The 18,213-nt window shown below is 55.4% G+C and overlaps 1 protein-coding gene across 2 annotated transcripts; it reads left to right on the top strand.

Annotated features, from left to right (window-relative positions):
- Nucleotides 1-462: 462 nt before the first annotated feature.
- Nucleotides 463-16,031, top strand: PDGFB (platelet derived growth factor subunit B). 2 transcript variants are annotated; one of them, XM_042793268.1, is made up of 7 exons: nt 463-1,417; nt 8,093-8,189; nt 11,397-11,480; nt 11,976-12,181; nt 13,895-14,036; nt 14,438-14,602; nt 15,847-16,031. In XM_042793268.1, exons 1-6 carry the CDS (start codon nt 1,328-1,330, stop codon nt 14,572-14,574), a joined length of 756 nt encoding a protein of 251 aa, XP_042649202.1. In that variant the 5' UTR covers nt 463-1,327; the 3' UTR covers nt 14,575-14,602; nt 15,847-16,031. The 2 variants fall into 2 exon arrangements, with proteins under 2 accessions (XP_042649202.1, XP_032852782.2); XM_032996891.2 differs by having other exon boundaries at nt 14,438-14,606.
- Nucleotides 16,032-18,213: the final 2,182 nt, after the last annotated feature.

The raw sequence follows: 18,213 nt of genomic DNA, 5'->3' as shown, positions 1-18,213 counted from the left end.
TTTTTTTTTTTTCCTGCACACAAAGAGATGTAAGATATTAAAGCCATTTCTCTCCCTGGAGCTAGTGGTCTAGCAGGGCAGGGAAGAAGGCAAGTGGAGCTTAGAGAAATGGGCTCCAGACTGCAACAGTGAGAACCCGGGGCCAAAAATATAACAAACTACCGTGCTGGGAACTCCTCTCTTCTTATCTCTTGCCGAGGAGGAAGGGATTTCTGTCCCCATTCTTCACGCGATATTAAAGCCACATTATATGGATTATTACAGCATTAGTCATTTTTAATTAATTTATCATTAAAATTAACACACTTTTTATTTTGTCAGCAATGGACTGCTACTCCCTCACTAGATTTTCGCCTTGATACGCAGCCAAGAGGAGGATGGCAAGTTATGCTCCACCCATCTCCTCTCCTGTATAAAAGGAGCAGCCCCGAGTGCCAGTTTAGTCTCTCTTGCAGCTCTCAGACTAAAATAAGGACCCACCGGCTTGCTCGCCTCCCCTTCAATTTTACCTTTTCTGCCTTTTTTTTTTTTTTTTTTTTTTTCCTCCTTTCTTGTCGCAACAGAGCGCGGGAGGCAGCATCGGCTCTGCTCTGAGGCTTGTCAAGGCTCAGCGCACGCACACACACACACGCACGCACCCCAGAGCGAAAACATTTGCTCTCACCTGTCTCCAAACCCAAAGCAAACCTCACGCCAACGCTTCGAACGAGAAGGCACCCAAGCCAGAATGTAATGTAAGGGGAAGAAATTCAATGTACACTAGCAACTTTTCGCTAAAAAGCAAGTGGGCGTAGGAAGGAGAATTTTAAAAGGACACCTTAAGGAGGAAGATTTTATTTTTTGGATTTCGTGCCAAACTTTGGAAAAGTTTTTTTTTTATTATTATTATTATTTTGTGCATCTTTTTTCTCAGAACATTGAGCCGTTGTTACCTGCATGTAAAATCTTTCACGTATCCGTATTTTAAAAAGGAAGAAAACCAAGAGGAAACGTAGCATGTGGACCACCTAGCAAAAGGCAATACTGAAGCATCCCTTGCGGTGAGAGGGGGGGACGCAGACTCTGGATGCGTTATAATTTCGAGGGACTGCATTTTCTTCCCACCGGGCTCATGAGATAGCGCGGAGGCAGGCGAGTCACCGAGAATTACTTCTGCCTCCCCTCACCACCACCACCACCACCTCTTCTTCCACGGGCTCCCGCGACTCTCCCACCCGCGGCGCGGCTCGGAGGGGAAATGGGAACGCGGGGCGCCCTCGATGCCTGAGGCCCGGCGGCCGCGGGGCTTGCCTGCGGGAAGCGCTTCCCTCCCGGGGGTTCGCCGTCCATGTGCCCGCAGCCGGCGGGGCCTGAAGTCGGGATGAATTTCGGCGTGGTCTTCGCGTTCATCCTCTCCCTGCCCCTGGCCCGCCTGGAGGTGAGTTTCCATCGCCGGCAGCGGGCGGTGCTGCCGAGCTGCGAGCCCCGGAGGCGTGTGGTGATGGCGGGGGGGGGGGGGAGACCGGCGAGCGGCGCCTCCCGCCCCGCAGGTGCGGCGGGGTGAAAGCCCCGGGGGGGGGGGGGTGGGATGGCCGCGGCGGTGCGGGGCAGCGGGACTGCACGGCGGGGGCGAGAGGAGCCCCCGGGTGGGGTGGCGGCTTCCCTACCCCTCTCGGCGGGAAGGGCTGCGCCGGGGCGCGCTAATGGCGGGCAGAGCCGGCCGCCCCCCGGCCCTCAGGGGGAAGCGACCGTTGGGCCGGTTTCCCGCCTCGCGCGCGGGGCCGCCCCCCCCCCCCCCTCAGGCCGGGAAGGCTTCGCGTGGAAATAAACCCACGCCCTCCGTGCGTGCCCCACGCTGGAGTCAGCGCCGGGCAGGTGGGGAAGGGGAGACGGTGCTGCTGGGGAGCCCCGGGGAAGCCGCAGCCCCCTGCCCCGCCGGGCAGCTTCGCCCCAAGGCGCCGGTGCCCGCCGGCGGCCCCGCCGAGCTGCCTCACCCCCTCCGGTTATTTCGGCATCGCCGCGGCGTGGGTGAGGCAGGGACCGAGGGGCCCGGTTGCCACCTTCCAGAGTAACGCCCAGCGTGAAACCCCACCGGGCACCGCCAAGATGGAGAAAGGGCGGGGGGGGGGGGGGGGGGGCTTTGAAAGGGGCGAGGAAGGGGCCAGCGTGGCCAGAGGCACTGACACCAGGGTGGCAGGGCTGGTCGGGAAGGTGTGTGCCTGGCCGGGGCTGTGGGAAGAGGCAGGAGAGGGGTGTCTGTGCTGCACTTGCACGGTCACGCAAGCGTCTTGTTCTGCAGTGCTCCTGCACACTCTGCTCGGGAGGAGGCCGGGCACGGGGTGGGGGCCGGGTGATGAACGTACACCCCAAGCCTCTTTGGTTTCCCTGGGTGGAAATGGAAGCCTCACCCCAAGCCATGGTCAAGGAAAAGGACCCCCAAGACCCCAAATCCTTTGCCTTCTGCTCCCACATTTCATCATCTGACCGTGTGCAGATAAAGGGGATCAGGAAGCCCCTGACTTTGACGCGTGGCTCTCGATTCCCACCTCAGCTCTACCCAAAGTAGCAAAACCACGGGCTGGATCTGCAGCTTGGGAGTTGTCAGGGGCAGGAAATATCCTTCCACCAATACTTTCCTCCCTTTGCATAATTTCTTTCTCCTCCTTCCTCATTTTCGGGCAGCCCTTCTTGGGGGTGGCAGGGAAGGGGTTGGGTGTGAAGCATCGCATCACCTCCTTATGGGCCCATTTTGCCCATGCTCAAGCCGCAAAGGGAAGCAGTTAGGCACTGTGGGCTGCCCGGTGGTTATGTTTGTTTGGGGCAGAGGATGGTATTTCCTCTGTGGGTGGCTCAGATCTCTTTCTCCCATGCGGTGTGAAACATCAGCTATGGTTGGTGCTGGGGAAGGGTGAAGGTGGAAGTGTCTGATCCCAGAGAGCTGTTATTCTGCGCTATAATCCCACTAAAAGAGCACACAGCTCTTTGACAGCCTAGTAGGGTTAGAATTTGGGAATTCTGGCTCTGGGTTTCTTGGGAGGAATCGTGATATTTGTCGCTTTATGACCAGAGAACCAAGAAGGTTTCTGCTTGGGTAGATGCTTCTGGATGCGGCCAGCCCCCACGTCTACTCTGAGGGCAGTGCAGTGAGTGCAGCCCCCCTGCACCGGGCGCATACAACACGACTCCTACCAGGTTGCTGAATCATAGTCATCCTCTGAATGGGGCTTGCACCTCCTCCCCAGCCCTGCCAGAGAAAGTGTGTAGGGAACAGTAGTTCCCTCTGATCAGCAGAGGCCTGAGCCAGGAGATGGAGCCTCCTGAGTCCCTCTCCCTCTCCGATCACACCCATCTGGAGCTGGAGGGCCCTGGAGCTCTTCCAGCCGGAGGGATCGGGAAGGTATTTGCCAGTTGGGAAGCGAGGATGCTAAACCGATTTGCATTTGCCCCGTGGGCTGTAATAGTTGCCTTGCAACATTTACAGAGATGGGCTGAGCCCTTCGTGGTTGTGCTGGGGTGAAGCCCCACTGGCAGGGCTTTCTGGAATTCCCGAGGAATGGGGTGCGGCTGGGCGCTTGCTTATAACCTCAGCCCAGCTCCCCATCACGTCTTTCTGGTGCAAGGCTCCGGAGCTCTTTCTGAGTCTTCCTAGCATGAGGCTGTGACAAGGACAAAGCAGTGGAATCCGGGATGGATGACATGTCTGGGGTGAGCTCGTGGAAGGAGCCAGGCGAGTCGTCCCTGCCTCCCTCTCCCCATCAGCTGATGCGCAGCAGCAGGAGAGAATGACAGTGGTTCCTGCGCTGTTCCCAGTGCTGCTGGTACACAGCCGGCCCCGGGGGGGGTGGGAATGCCTCCAGCCCTCGCAGGGGAGGTGTGGGGGGAGCGCAGAGGAGCAGGGTGGAGCAGCGGAGTCCCCCTTGAAATGGGAAAAGGGAGGGTAGGTCTGGCTGTATTTTAGGAACGTGGGCTGGATCAAACGTTAAGTTTAATTCTCCTGAGGGAGGAAAACATAAGCCACCATCCCATGTGGAAGGGGCTCGTGTGTGGAGGGTTGTGCCTGCTGTGGGGAGAGGCAGGCGTGGTCCTCTGGCGGGCAGATGTCGGGGTCCCCCTGTAGCCAGGAGTGCTGCTGGAAGGGTGGGAGCCCCGTGCCAGGCGAGCAAGAGCTCTTGGGGTTCAGCAGGCCACTGGCAAGTGCTGCCAGTCTTGCTCCCTGCCAGGGAATGTGGCAGAGTCTTCCCTCAGGGTCCTCACGTCAGCTTCAGAGGGAATCAAAAATGCTGTTTGTTTGTTTGTTTTTTTTTTTTTTTTGCTTGGATGATCACTCGAGACCCTGCTGCCAAGATCCCCTGCTGGGGTCAGCGTGGAGTCGCTTGGGAAGGTCCTCCTCTCCTGGGCAGAGGAGCAGATAGCTGGGTGCTTCCCCGCCTCGGACTGGCTGCTGCTACCCTTCTGTCCTTCCGTGTGCAGTCACATGTGGGTGTGTAAACACGCCACCTCAAAAAAGAGGACTGGAGGAGTTCTCACCTTGGGAGTATCCTTGGCTGGTTTCTTTGAGCCCTGAGGGTCTGCCTTACCCTGCCGGTTGCACAATCTCTGCTCCCTCCTTCTCTGTATCTGCTGTGCTACTGAGACAGACACACCTTTCGGGCGACTCTGAAACCCTTGCCTGTGGATAGCTGGAGGGAGGGAGGGCCGGAGCACAGCCCTGCATTTTCCCTGCCGCCACCTCGGCAGCAGCTGATCGCAAGGGGACCGTTCAGCATCCCTGGCAGAAAGCTCCAGAGGCAGAGGGTGGTGGGCTTAGGGAGGAGGCAGATTTTGAGAGAGCACGTGTGTGGAGAGCGGGGACGGAGGGGGGGGGGGGAAATGTCCTGTTTTGCAGGGCACTGCCGCACGTGCATCGGTTTGCAGCGGCCAGGCAGCGCTGCTGACGTCTGGGAGGAGGGAGGCAAAGCTGCCGCGCCGAGAGGCCCCGGCGTCACAGCCGCAGCGCAGAGCGGCGGCTGGGCAGGCGAGGCCCCTGCCAAGGTGCTCTGCTGCTGCTGCGTGTCAGCTGGGCCGTGGGTCTCACCCCCTGCCCCCCCAAGTGCCAGCAGCCGGGAGAAGGGGAGGGAATGTCCCTGGCAGAGTGGGGGGTGCCCCTGCGGTTCGGGGGGAGAGCCAGGCACTGGAGGGGGAAGGAGGGAGGGAGAGGGAGAGGGAGGGAGGGAAGAACAAACTTACTTTCTTCTAGGAATTCAGGGCCTCGCAGGAATACAAGGCCAGGCCTTGGGGCACTTGACAGCCAGCCAGGAGTCCATTGAGACAAAAGTCTTCTTTGATCTGCCGTGCAGTTAAAAAAAGGAGACTGTTAACCTGCGTTAGACAAATAACTCCAGAAGAGCTGCTAAGCAGGAAAAGCACCAGCTGCTCGGGTTGGTCTGTTGGGGATCCCACCTCCTGCAATGCTCCTCCACCTCCTGACCCCGTGGGATCAGGTGGAGGTGGCTGAGGGACCTCTGCTTCCCTCTGTCCCATCCCCACCAAGTGCCCCGAGCCTGGGTGTATGTGGTGCCCCCATCTCAGAGCCTTCCAGGCACAGGGCTGGGTGGGGGCCCTGAGGCATGGCTGTTCCAAATCAGACCCCAAAGGGAGCGAGGACAAGCCGTGCAGCTCAGGTCTGCCTAGCTGCTCTTAGGTCAGCCTTGGACACGGTTCTGCAGCACTAGAGAAGAGTAGGGAGCTTCGCAGGCTTGCGGTTGTCACTGGCAGAACTGCCTCACAAACCCTGGGGAGGAAGACAGGATTATGAGCCATGTGGGCTGGTGATACGCCGTAGCCATGCTGATAGTATCTGCAACAAGAAAAAATGGGCACCTAAAACTGCTGCTGTGAGCAGGGAGTGGAGCTTATTCCTACAGGCAGTCCCCAGCAATCAGGCTCCCGAGGGCCTGCATTTGCAATTCCTGATTCCTATCTGTTCCCCCTGCTCAGTTAGCAAGGTGACACCTCCCAGCTCGCCTCCAAAGTCACCGAGTCTCGTAACACCTGCCCACGCTCTCGCCCAGCAAGTGCCAGAGTTTAAAATAAAGTTCCATTTCCTACATGTATTAAGTGTCAGGAAGGACCACGGGCATCCGTGTGCAGCAGCATTCGTACAGAAAGGCATTTGGCTGACAGGTGCAAACATTAAAAAGCCTGCAATTCCACCGCCCAGTGCTGAGCTCTGGCTGCAAGTACTGCGAATTGCAAATGATCCCTTTTCCAGTTAACGTGTGTGGCACCAGGCGGGGAAGTGCTACAGAGCCTCTCCGGCACCGGGCTGCTGGTCCCCCTCTCCCTCAGGCGGCAGGAGTTGTCAGAAGGCATGTTCATTTCGCAGCTATTCAGTGATCCCTGAATTATACAAGTCCCTCGCTCGCTGTGCATTCATCACTGATGCTGCTTCCCTCTCCCTCAGAGACTGAGGAAATAATGCCTGGGGATGTAAAATCTGCTTTTCGCTGCGGGCGGGCAGCCAGATCTGTGGTGAGATGTGACGGTGACAGGGACAGAGCGGGGCAGAGAGGCTTGATCCGACTCGAGCTCTCTGGTGGATCTGGCTGTGGAGGTTTAAGACACTAATGTTCCCTGCTCCGCAGCTATCTCGGGAGGTTCCTAACCCCTTGACTTGGGCTACAGCAGCTTTCAAGCTGCCGTGTCCTAGTTTAAGTTATAGTATTAGAGGGTGAGCTAGCAGGGCTGAGGAAGGAAGCACTCCTTTTGCCCTGCTAGTAGAAGCGAAGGGCGGGTGGCCAAGGGACAGGCACGTGTGGGAGGGTGCCAGGCTCAAGCAGCCATGCAAAAGTGGCTGCAGGTTTGGGCTAAAGCCGTCAAGGTTTAAAAGCCAACGTTTAACCACCTGCCTGGTGGTTTTCCTTCAGCTCCACGTGGAGAGGAAATGTTCTGCACTGAACGCAGGCGGGGGAGCTGTGCACTTGAAGGACCACACACATGCCACCCACTGCCCATAAAAACCCACACGAAAATCCCTGCGTTTCACAAGCACACGAGCCAAGTTCTCCTCTCGGTTACAGGGGCATGTGCAGGGCTGAGGCTCAGACAGCATCCAGCACCCAGCTGAAAGAGCAGCTTTTCCGCATGAGTAGCCCTGAATGAAGAGAGCTAGGAGCTAAGCAAACACTTTGGCCAGTACTTTCCTCCGTCTCTTTTTCTAGTCTTTCGGAAGTATGTTTTAATCAGTGCTTGCTTTCCCACACCGCTCCTTTGTAGTCTTGTTAAGTGCTGTCACTAGGGCCCATTCAAGCCTGGTGCCAGAGTAAAATTCCCAAGAGATTGATGGCATTGCACCTGCCCGCAGAAACCCTGAATTTGGCCCATCGTCTGATGTCTATAAACCTGCTTAATTAAGGTTTTTTGGCACTGGCACGCAATGACATCCAAACCCCCATGTATTTCTTCTTCATCCAAATGAGCTCCTCAGGAACAGCCTTTCACGTCCTCCCGGCAGCGTTTGCGGTTTCACCGCGGGCTCATGCCGGAGCAGCCACAGCTGCGAAGGTCAATGTTCCTCTCCCACCCCCACCCAACTTTTTTTAAAAAAAACAGAGTATGCAAATGCTGTATATTATTGGGCCGCTGTGGTTTGAAAACACACGCGCACGCACACGCACCTACACACGATAGCTGACAAAGCCCGTGAGGGAGTTTCATAACAGAGGGAAATATTGGGAAGGTTTGATCTGATAGCATAAGGGAAGTCTGTTAAAACGCCTTTACTGCAAGCAGCAGGAACGAGAGGCCACCTGGAGAAGTCATACAGCACCGGAGAAGGAAACCTTGCTGGCTGCTTGCATAGCGTTCGGGGCAATGCTGCACAACCTGGGCATTTTTTGACTTTTTTCAGTCTCCTGGCTGCTTTAAGAGAGGCAGCAAGAGGGGCGCTCTCGCTTTTGCTCAGGTTTCGGGCTGATGCCTTCATGAGGGCACGTGTTTGCGTTTCGCTGGTTCTGTCATGCCTCCTCCGTGCTCCTTTGATTCGCCCCACTCCCGCTCCATGATGCAGTCAGTATTTGCAGATCACCTCTCTAACGCTTTTTTCTCCCCTTCTTTTCTTTCTGTCATCTGGCAGGGGGACCCCATACCTGAAGACATTTATGAGATTTTGGGTGGCAGCTCAGTGCGCTCCATCAGCGACCTCCAGCGTGCCCTGCGGATAGACTCCGTAGGTAAATCTCCTCTTCACCAAACACTTCTCTATTTCTCCTCAACTCTTTTTTTTTTGGGGGGGGAAGGGGATATTCTGTTTTCCATTGGGCACAATATGGAAACCATTCAGAAGCCATGACCTGGCTATTTACACACCTAGCCACCCTGAAACCTGCGGGCATTAGGCGAGTAGATGCCTTTTTAGATCTCCTCCTAACTGCTTGCTCTATTGAGGGACACTGGCTTCCAAAAATGACAGGAGATGAGCAAGGTGAGTGCAAGGAACTGGGGCCAGCACTTTTCACCCTGGGAGATGCACAGGCAGCAGGGCTTGAATCGGCCAAGGATCAGTTGAGCAGGTGGACAAAAGGGAGGTGGAAATAGCATGGTAGAGGAGGAAAGGGGTAAGTGTGTTCTCAGGTTTAGCATCCTCAAAAGGCCCCGGGGCTTCCAGAGGCTCACAGGGCAGGAGCAGGGCACGTGTCTGTGGTTGAGCTACGGGACAGGGGCTAAGTCAGGGTAGTGTTGCTTCACCTCCTGCCCGGAGATAAGAACTCCGGGGGCTGCAGTGCCTCGGGGTCACTTGGCCAGGGCTGAGCTGCGCCAGCGGCAGGAGCGGTGAAGCGTGGAGGGGTCGGCACGTGTGGGAATTGAAGCACGCGCCACGGCGGCTGGGCTGGCCCAGGAATTTATTTATAAACGGTCTCTTCAGAGCAAATTCCTTTCTATTCTAACCCTGCTCCCGCCCGTCGTCCCCTGGCCCCCCCAGCTCGCCTTCTCTCTCGTGTTTTGTCTGTTTGGAGCTTTGTAATCCTTGCCGAGACACTATCTACGGGGGAACAGAATTTCCTGCTTTTGTTTCCTATGCCAGTCCAACCACTGGCGCAGTCTCAAAAGCATTCCCACTGCCTTTCAAAACGGCCCTGGAGGGGCGGGGGGGGGGGGGGGGGGGAAAGCGAGGGGGAGGGCACCAGCTGCGTTCAGCTATTGTTTGCCTTAGAAAGAGGCGACGAGGCTCCCCACCACCACCACGGCCGCTCCCTGCCCTCACCAGTTCCCTCCTCCTTGTCCATGAGCCACACAATGGGGCAACTTCCAAAATTAGCTGTGCTGGATTGTCCCTGGCTGGTCGTGTCCCCCCCCCCGCCCCGCCCCAGCTGTCTTCAGTGCTGACCCAGGGTGTAGAAGGACAACCTGGGGGAGGGAGGGACCCGGTTTTCAATAGGAGATTTGTTTTGAGTCAACAGTTGTTGCTACTTTTTTTCCCCCCTCTCTCCCCGCTCATCAACTCAACCTCTGCACAAAAGGCAGCCCCCACCCTTGTTTGATTAAATGCCAGGCGGCACAGGATGGAGGGGTGGGGAAGGAGCGGCTGAGAAGATGCGTGCAGCCTGTCATGTCCCAGTGTCTAAGGAACAGATACATCTCTATCACAGTTACCAACCGCCCTCACGATTAAGAAATAAAATGAGCTTCTCTTGTTGGCTTGAAAAGGCCAGGGATTTGGGAGAAGTCACTGGTTTCACTTCAGGTCCCAAATGAGAAAGGCTGGTCAGGGAAACAGAAAAGGGTGCTGTGAAGCTCTCTCTCTTTGTTGCACCCTGTGGCTCACTTCTGCTTTCCAGGTAGCGACCGACCGACGGGCATCATCGTTTGCTTGCCCTCTGTAGAATTAGTGTATTAACAAATAAGTGTATTAGCAAAATAATCCCAATGCAGCTGGGGCTATTTCCTGTGCTGCCCATGCCCCATGTGTGTGTCACAGCTGCTGCCCTCCACTGACTGCACAGGGAGCCAGGGATTAGGCAGCTCCAAGGCAGATGAGCTAAGAAACTGCCCTCCTGACCTTAGACACTCCTGAAGACCCAACAACAGAGGGGTGTAGAGTGGGGGGTCATCTCCTTTACCTGTGGCTGCCCACAAAGCAGGCATGGCCATCTAAGCCATCATCCAGACACCCTCTGTAGCCCTTGCAGGACTTCTAGAGCAGCGATCCTCATTTTGGGCGTCTGCCTCAGGGTGAGATAAATGGTGTCCTGGAATTGATCACGCCACTCCAGCCACTTTCAAGGATGTCTGTCTGCCCACCTCACACGTAGATGTTGACTGCTCCGGCACATGATTCCTGCCCTGTGAATACAGCCTCTGCGCACCCATCCCAAATCCTTCAGCAATTGCTTCAGAGCTGAGCGGAAGCAAAGTCCCTGCTCCCCTTTCTAAGAGGGCTGCACTAGGGCAGGACTGAGGAAGAGGGATGGGACATGATAGGGATGGGAAGTCTGCTCCACCGCACATCTGATAAACAGAGATCTTCCACTGGCCCCAAATTCCCTTTAAGAAAATTGCTCCCTTGATGCTGACGTCCATTCAGCTTCCTTCAGCTGCTAAAGCAGGTCAGAGAAGGAAGGAGCTGTGGCTGGGTGGGAGCTATCTCCGAGCACGGCCATTGTCCGGAGCTCAGGAGGGGCTGCGCGGCGGAGTGCTCCGTGGGGATTATGGGCATTTCTCTATTCAGCGCTTCCTATGGGAAAAAGCAGTGGGGTGGGAGGGAACCGCTCAGGGCTGGCCTGAATGCTATCTGCCTTCCTCTCCCATCGCTGACTGAAAGACCTCCAGATTCTGCAGCTTACCTTAGAGTAGGATAGAGGAAAAGCCGTTTCAACTTTCTTTTTCTGTTCTTCTGCCATAAAAGTGACTCTAACCTAGAGGAGGGAGAGAGAAAGCAAGCACACCACCTCCTACCCGTCATCCCCCTTCACCTGCCCTCTCACACCCCGATTCTCCCAGTCACAAGCCATCCCAACAAGGCACCTCAGTCTTCTGTACCAAACTTCCTGCTTGTCCCATCTGCTCTTTGATCCCCCTTGCCATATCCTGGCCTCAGCTGGCTGATCTGAATCCCTCTGCTACTCCTCTCTGGCACCAGACAGCCCTGTTGTAGGCTTTATCATTCCTGAGCTGGCATTTTTCTCTCTCAGACCTGTCTGGGACCCCTCTTTCACAGTAGGCTTGTTGCTTTGAATTGCCTAGCATGAGCAAAGACCAAACCTAGTATCTCCACGCCCAGCACAGCTGTGATCTTGCTGGTGGATTTACACCTAGTGTGACATGCTGGGGCTGTGGTTTACCCCATGGGTCTGCACTTTGCCTGACGAGCAGAGCACTGGTGCCTGCCGTCTTCTCCCACTTCTCCCCAGTGCTATTAGGTCGTGTCTTTCCCTTTGCAGAGCAGGATAGCTCGAGCCTGGACCTGAATGCAACTCAACCAGGTCACAACCCGGTGGCCCTGTCTCGAGAGCGACGAAGCCTAGGTGAGTCGAGTGCGTTGCACCTTGTGGTCGTTGGGGCACTCACCTGAGCAGCTGTGGCTGCGTGTAGATGCACGGCTGAAATCCGTGTCTGGGGGTAGATCCAGGGGGTGCGCCTGGATGTGCAGGAAGATGGGAAGGAGGGTCTGGGCCTCGCGTAAGAGCTGGGTGTTACATCCCAGGAGGGCAGGAGAGGGAGCCTGGAGCTCCGCAAGCTGCTCTGCTCCAAATCCCTCTGGTGCTGATTTGCGCTAAAGAAGTGTCACCTCCTGCCTAGGACTGGTGCTGCAGCGAGAAGCATCTTTTTACTGGGAGCTCCTCCACAGGGCGCAGCTCTGTCCAGGGAGGGAGCTGGAAGGGTGGGAGAAGGAGAAAGAATGCGTGTGCGTGTGAGAGCCGTGTGGGGTCTTTCTCTTCCAAGAGAGGTGGCTGCAGCAGGTTGGTAACAGCTGCAAAGCCCGTTTCATCCCCCGCTTCTTCTCTTGGCCCCCCCCGTAGATGCTCTGGCAGCCGCAGAACCAGCTGTCCTCGCGGAGTGCAAGACGCGGGCGGTGGTCTTTGAAATCGCCCGCAACATGGTGGACAGCACCAACGCCAACTTCGTGGTGTGGCCGCCCTGCGTGGAGGTGCAACGCTGCTCCGGGTGTTGCAACAACCGCAACGTGCAGTGTCGCCCCACGCAGATTCGCGTCCGGCACGTCCAGGTAAGGGAGGCGCCTCTCACTGATCCCTCCTCCCACGGCCCACCTCCGTCCCTACCCCCTTCCAAAACCAAAACCACAGCAGGTCTCGGGTGCGAGGCTCACGCAGCTGTCTGTTCCCTCCCACCCCCCTCTGCAGCCAAGTCTTCTGCAGTAGCCACGCAGCGCGGGGTGACGTCCGTGCCGGCTGCTCGGAGGGCTGGTGCTGTCCAGCAGCCCGGGGACTGTCACCATAGCAGAGCTACAGGGCCCCGTCCCCCGCCGCAGCTCCGCGCTGTGGCTGCTGCTGTGGCTGGAGGCGGCCTCGTCTGATGTGTTGGAGCAGAAGAAACGGGACGCTTTCATCGCAGGAACTGGTTTTGAGGGGAAAAGAGGAGGGCTTGCACTGTCAGTGCTCCATCCCCCTGCTCTTGCTCCAGCTTCTTCCCAAGACACGCACTGGACCGACTTCTCCTCTTTCTCAGCCCCTCCGTTACCTCCTGACCTGCTCCAGCAGCAAGCAGACACCTGACGGCTAACCTCTTGCTCTGATCCTGCCCTCCTCACAGCTACCAGTGATCTCCCCACAGCTTCCTCCCAGACGGCTTATTTAAAAATAATACTCATCCCATACTAATCCTCTGCCTGAGCCATAAGAGACTCCCCCAGGCAGGCGGCAGAGGTTGGCTGGGAGAGGTTGTATTCACACAGCCCTTTTCATCAGGAAATTCCTTTCTCAGAAAAGCCAGGCTGAATGAGGGAAAAATGGGGGGGAGCACGAGTTGTTTTTGTGGAAAAAACAAGTGAGAGGTCAAAAGCCAGCCTGAAAAAGTGACCTGGAAATGGTTTCTTTGAGGACAGAGGTCTCTCTATTGTTTGGCTGGAAGTGTTTGTCTAGCGAGCAGCGTGTGGTCTGAAGCGTGTGGAGTGGGCTTTCAAGGAAAGATAAACAGCCTGGCTGCTTCGGTGCTGGCTGAGGGATGCTGCTGGGGGCAGTGGGTTTAGAGGAATTCAATCCCAGACGCGCGGCGGAGCAAGTATTTATAGCTTGCGGAGCACTTCAGGGACCGCAGTCTTGTTAGATAAGCTGAGTGGGGTCAGGCCCGGCTGCTCCCGGAGTGGGAGGACCCCTTAGAAAGCTTGTTCCCTGTGGTGGGATGCGGAGCAGTGAGTCTTCCCTCTGAGTCAGCACTGGTGGAGAGTCCGAGGGAATTTCCAGAGCACCGCCTTTCCCGTGAAACACCGAGCTGAGGGCTTCAGCCCTGCGAGTCATTAAAGAGCTTGAGACAAATTCAGACAGGCCTCAGCAGAGCTGATGAAGCTGCGTTTGCTTGCATCAGGCCCGAGTCTTTCTCCTTTTGCCCTTCCTGTGGGAGTGAATTCTGATTGCCCCCAGGTCTCCGCCGTCGCATCTGTCAGAAGCAGGCTGGTGTGTTCCGCACATCCCGTGTTTCTGTCTGCGATCGACCAGTCGTCATCCCGCTTAAGCAGCAGCAATAGTTAGGAAGAAGGGAAACAGCCACTCACATCCAAGCTTGCCTGGTCTAGGTCTGCTCTGCTGGTGTGCGCAGGATTAGCTCCCGTACACGCCACCCCTAAATTTGAACCGTGCTCCATAAACTGCCTTCTGACCCTTTAGGAAGAGAGCCAGTACAGAAGGGTACTGACGCTGATTGTTTTTACAGAGCGGGAGCTGCAGCTGTGTTAATCTTTTGCTCGCCTCTCTTTCCCCGATAGGTGAACAAGATCGAATTTGTCCAGAGGAAGCCAAGATTCAAAAAAGTCGTTGTGCCTTTGGAGGACCACGTGCAGTGTCGGTGTGAAGCGGTGTCCCGTCAGCCCCCCAGGAACAGCCGGCCAGGGCTGCGTGAACAGAGACGTAAGGATCTTGGCATCAGTTGAGCGGAGGGAGGCGTGAGAAGAGAGGCTGGGGAGAGAGGAAAGAGACCTCCACTGGTTTCGGTCTGCTTAGCTCCAGTGAATCCCATGGGCCTTCGCTGGTTTAGACCAGCCAGGGGCCTTTCCCAGGATGTCTGCCTGCCAGCAAGGGGCTGAAACCGAGGGAGATGAAGGAGGGGAAGGTGAGAGGTGAGGGGAAGGGCATCGTGGGAGAAGGGAGCGGGCAGAGACTCTGCAGAACAGAGGACAAGGGACAGAAGAACAGAAGGAGGCCTTGTGGCCCTCTTGCAGAGCTCTTTGTTGATAGTGCGTGGAGAAAGATATTTCAACATGAGCCGTCTGCCCCTCGCTGTACAGACACTCTCCCCTCTGTTTTGGCAGGCTTGTCACCGTCGTTCACCACAGCCGCTGTCTCACAGAGGCAGCGAGTACGCCGGCCGCCGGCGCAGAAGAGGAAACATAAGAAGTACAAGCATGTCAACGATAAGAAAGTGCTGAAAGAAATCCTCATAGCATAGAAGTGCTGGTGGGGAGAGAGAGCACAAGGCAGGTAACAGCAAGCTGCTTTTCCAGTTAGGAGAGATGTTCTCCCGGGGCACAGTGCCGCCCAGGCACCTCGGACCCTTCCCGCAGCGCTGGCCACTCATTCAGCGTGGGGCCACTGCGGGGCCTGGGCATGATAAAACCCAGGTTGAAGGAGGGGAAAGGACTAGGCTGGGACCCAAAACGTGCATCCTATTTATAGCTTTATGGCTCTTTGCAAAGGTGGAAGGATCATGCTGCATCCGTACTTGCTCTCGGGCCCTGCCCTCTCCTTTCTCTGCCACCCTTACAGGCAGAGAGCGAGCTGGACTTCTCTCTAAACCTAGATCCCCTTGGGATTCATGTCATTCATCTCTTCTGTGGAGCAACTCCTGTTCTCCTCTCTCTATTGATTCGCCTTTGAAAGCAGAGAATTAATGTTGCTCTGGGGATCCCTTTTGCTTTTATTTCATTAATCGAGTTGGCAGAAAGGCCGAAAAGCAGCAACACTTTTGGTTCATCTCTCTCCTAGCGGGAAGCCTGCGTGCATAAGAAAGGTCATACCAGGGGAAAGGAGGACTGGAATCTTTGGCAGGAGGTCTGGACTTTGTCAACCCAGGGTCTGATTCCTCTCTCCCTTGACTTGTGTAAACAGGAGTAATTCCCTCACCATCAGAAGAATTTCACTGGTGCAAGGGAAAGGAGAATAAGCCCTAGTTCCTCATGAGAGAGGGAAAGGTTCAGAAAAAAGAGAGAGAGTGACCAGGGCGCACACCAGGGGGGCTGAATTTAGGGAGAGGCAGCACAGCCTGACAGGGAAAGCCCTGGCCTGTGACTCAGCAGTTCCAGCTCTGCCGTGGCCTCTCGAATGGGCCCGGGCCACTCGCTTCACAGTCACTTCCCCTTGCCTCCGGAGAGGGGGTGACGGGCTTCCACGTGTGGCCTTTCAGGAGCTGGGGACGAGGGGGGCCAGGCGGTGTCTTGGGAGTGGTATTCCCACACTTAGCACCAAGAGGGCTCTGATTATCCCAGGATCCTGCTGGCCAGCCTAAAGTTCCCAGGGTAGAAATTACGCAAACCCACGCAAATCGCCGCTCTGGCTCAAGCTGTCCAGGGGAAAAAATAAAAGAAGGTCAAAAGCCCTCCTGGGCTTCTAATCCGGCACTTGGACACAAACATTTCCAGAGGAGAAAGCGGGAGAGGAGGGGATTTGCAGGGGGAGAGGGTTACATATTCTAATGGCATGTCTGTTTTTGTTTCACTTCCAGGTTTATTTAATATATTTGCTGTATTGCCCCCATGGGGTCCTTGGAGTGATAACTTTTCCTCTTTGTCCGTCTGCCTCGACGTCTGATTCAGGACGGCAATTGGTGCTTCCCCTTCCATCAGTGGACCTTCTCCCACCAAAGCCTCTCCCTTCTTTCATTTATTAGCATAATTTTGAAGTTTTACACACACACACAAAAAAAAGGACAAACGTGACCTATATATATATATATATATATATGAGAAAAGAACAAAGTACAAATTAAACCACGAACCCTGACAGCCACGACATGCGACGAGGACAGGACAATTGCCTTCCCTGCTCCAGAGGACAGGATGGAAAATGTGAAAAGGAAAGTGGGTCCAATTTCTTCCGAGGGGAAGAGAAGAACAAACGGACAGAGGGCAAAAGGGGAATATTCTCCCTTTCCCTCGTGTTTCTGGTAAGGCTGGGGGGGCCCGGCCGAGATCAACACTTGCACTGGACCTGCTTTGTGAAAACAGGCGTATCTCAGATTGCGAGTGGCGACCAATGATGGAAAATGCACTAAGACTTTTATCGCCCTACCTGGACAGATATATATTTTTAACGTGCGTGTGTATATTTTATTTTAAAAAAAAAAGAAAAACCAAAACCACTAAGATACACAACATCTCGGGGAACAGAACAAAAAAAAGACAAAGCAAAGTAAAACAAAACAAAGAAGCCAAATGCATTCCCCCCCCCCGCCCCCTTCCCTTTCCCCTCCTGCTCCTGGTGCTGACTGGAAGGCGTTTGGATCGTGGGGAAGGAGCAGACGGCGGCAGAATCGTCTCCTGCGCCCCCCGGCCCCTGCCAAGGGGAGCCATCTTTGCACATGCTGGTGGAGAATGCAACTTTCCAGGCTTGGACTCAGATTATTTTTTAAATTCCTTCTGTATGTGTGCGCGTGTATATGTGTGTATATATATATACATATATATATATATATATGAGTGTGCGTGTGCGTGTGTGTATGTGTATTTATACATACATATATAAATATATATATATATATGTTCTTCAATGGATTTCGTTCCCCGGTGGCGGGAAGCTCAGAGGCACGTGCATGCATCGGCGGCGCGGGGCTGGTGGAAAAGCACGCTGTTCCTGCCACGCACCCACGCGGGACGGGACGGGCTGAGACACCAGCTGATCTCTCGCTCTCTCGCTGCCCTTTTCTCTCACTCTCCACCAACAAACCCCACCCCCCCCCCCCCCCCCCCAGCACAACTTCCTTGCGGGAGGCGAAGTGGCACCGCAACGAGACCGACAACAGCCAAATTTAGAAGCATGACTTAATCCCTGTGAGCTGTCCTTGCCTGCTCCGTGGTCCTGAAAGCAGAATCCCGTCCTCCCCCCCGAGGTTTTTAACCCCTTCGCGGGTGTCTCGCTCACCGTGCCTCCACTGCTCTCTCCCTGCCAACGTCCCCACGTCTTCCACCATTTTCCTCACATTTTCCCTCTCGGATTCCTTCTGGATTTTCTCCTGTTGGATGTTCCCAGCCCACCTAGCTTGGAAGTTGGTCTAAGATGAGGGCGGGTCTGTGTAGGTGTAGAAAAAGAAACGGGGCAGGTCTTTGCAGTTGACAGCAGCCGTCTGAGACAGAAACGAGCTCTTCTAAGTGAGGAGGACTCGGAGAACAACCGGAGGGTCACTCGGAGAGTCCCTCCCAGGCCACTGCCTGCCCCGGCGGAGGACTCTGCAGGCAAGGGCTATTTCTGCACGCCTAATACTCAGTCACCGTTAGCAGAAATGTTACGTGGGATGGGAATTTCCAGCATCACCTCGGAATCCCGGTCTCGGATTGTGCTGTGCTGGGCGCTGCAGAATTACAGATGAAGAAAACGCCCAGAGCTGGTGCGGCCGGCCGTGTGTCCGTGTCCCCCCCCCCCACCCCTCCCGCCTCCAGCCGCTTCTCCCCTCGCACACACACACGCACCCCTACTGCGGGGCAGAGCCCCCTGAGGGAGCCGGGGGCAGGAGGCGAAGCCGCAACCTGGGACCTGTTACAAGTTGCGGAGGGACCCGGCCCTCACCCCCTGCAAGCCCAGAGCACTTCTCGTACCACTGCCGAGGCGGCACCTTGCTCCCTCCTTCCATCCCCAAGCCCGCAAGTCTTAAAACACTTTGTTTTCCTGTTCCAAAATCTGTTTCCTTTGGTTTGTAAAGATGGTGAGGTTTTATTTTATTTTAAATTTTTTTTGGCTTTTTTTTTTTTTTTTAATGTAAGATTAATTTATACTCAGTACTGTATTTAAAGTTGTAAAAAAAAAAAAAAAAAAAAAAAAAAGGAAACCACCTTGCAAACAATATTTTCTCTTTCTTTTTTGAGCTGAATGAAATGCA

Source organism: Tyto alba, unplaced genomic scaffold (assembly GCF_018691265.1).
Source record: "Tyto alba isolate M040663 unplaced genomic scaffold, T.alba_DEE_v4.0 Super-Scaffold_2, whole genome shotgun sequence".
In the NCBI taxonomy this organism is placed as follows: domain Eukaryota; kingdom Metazoa; phylum Chordata; class Aves; order Strigiformes; family Tytonidae; genus Tyto; species Tyto alba.
The sequence above is the reverse complement of the archived record's forward strand: the minus strand, read 5'-3'. Positions and strand labels throughout refer to the sequence as shown.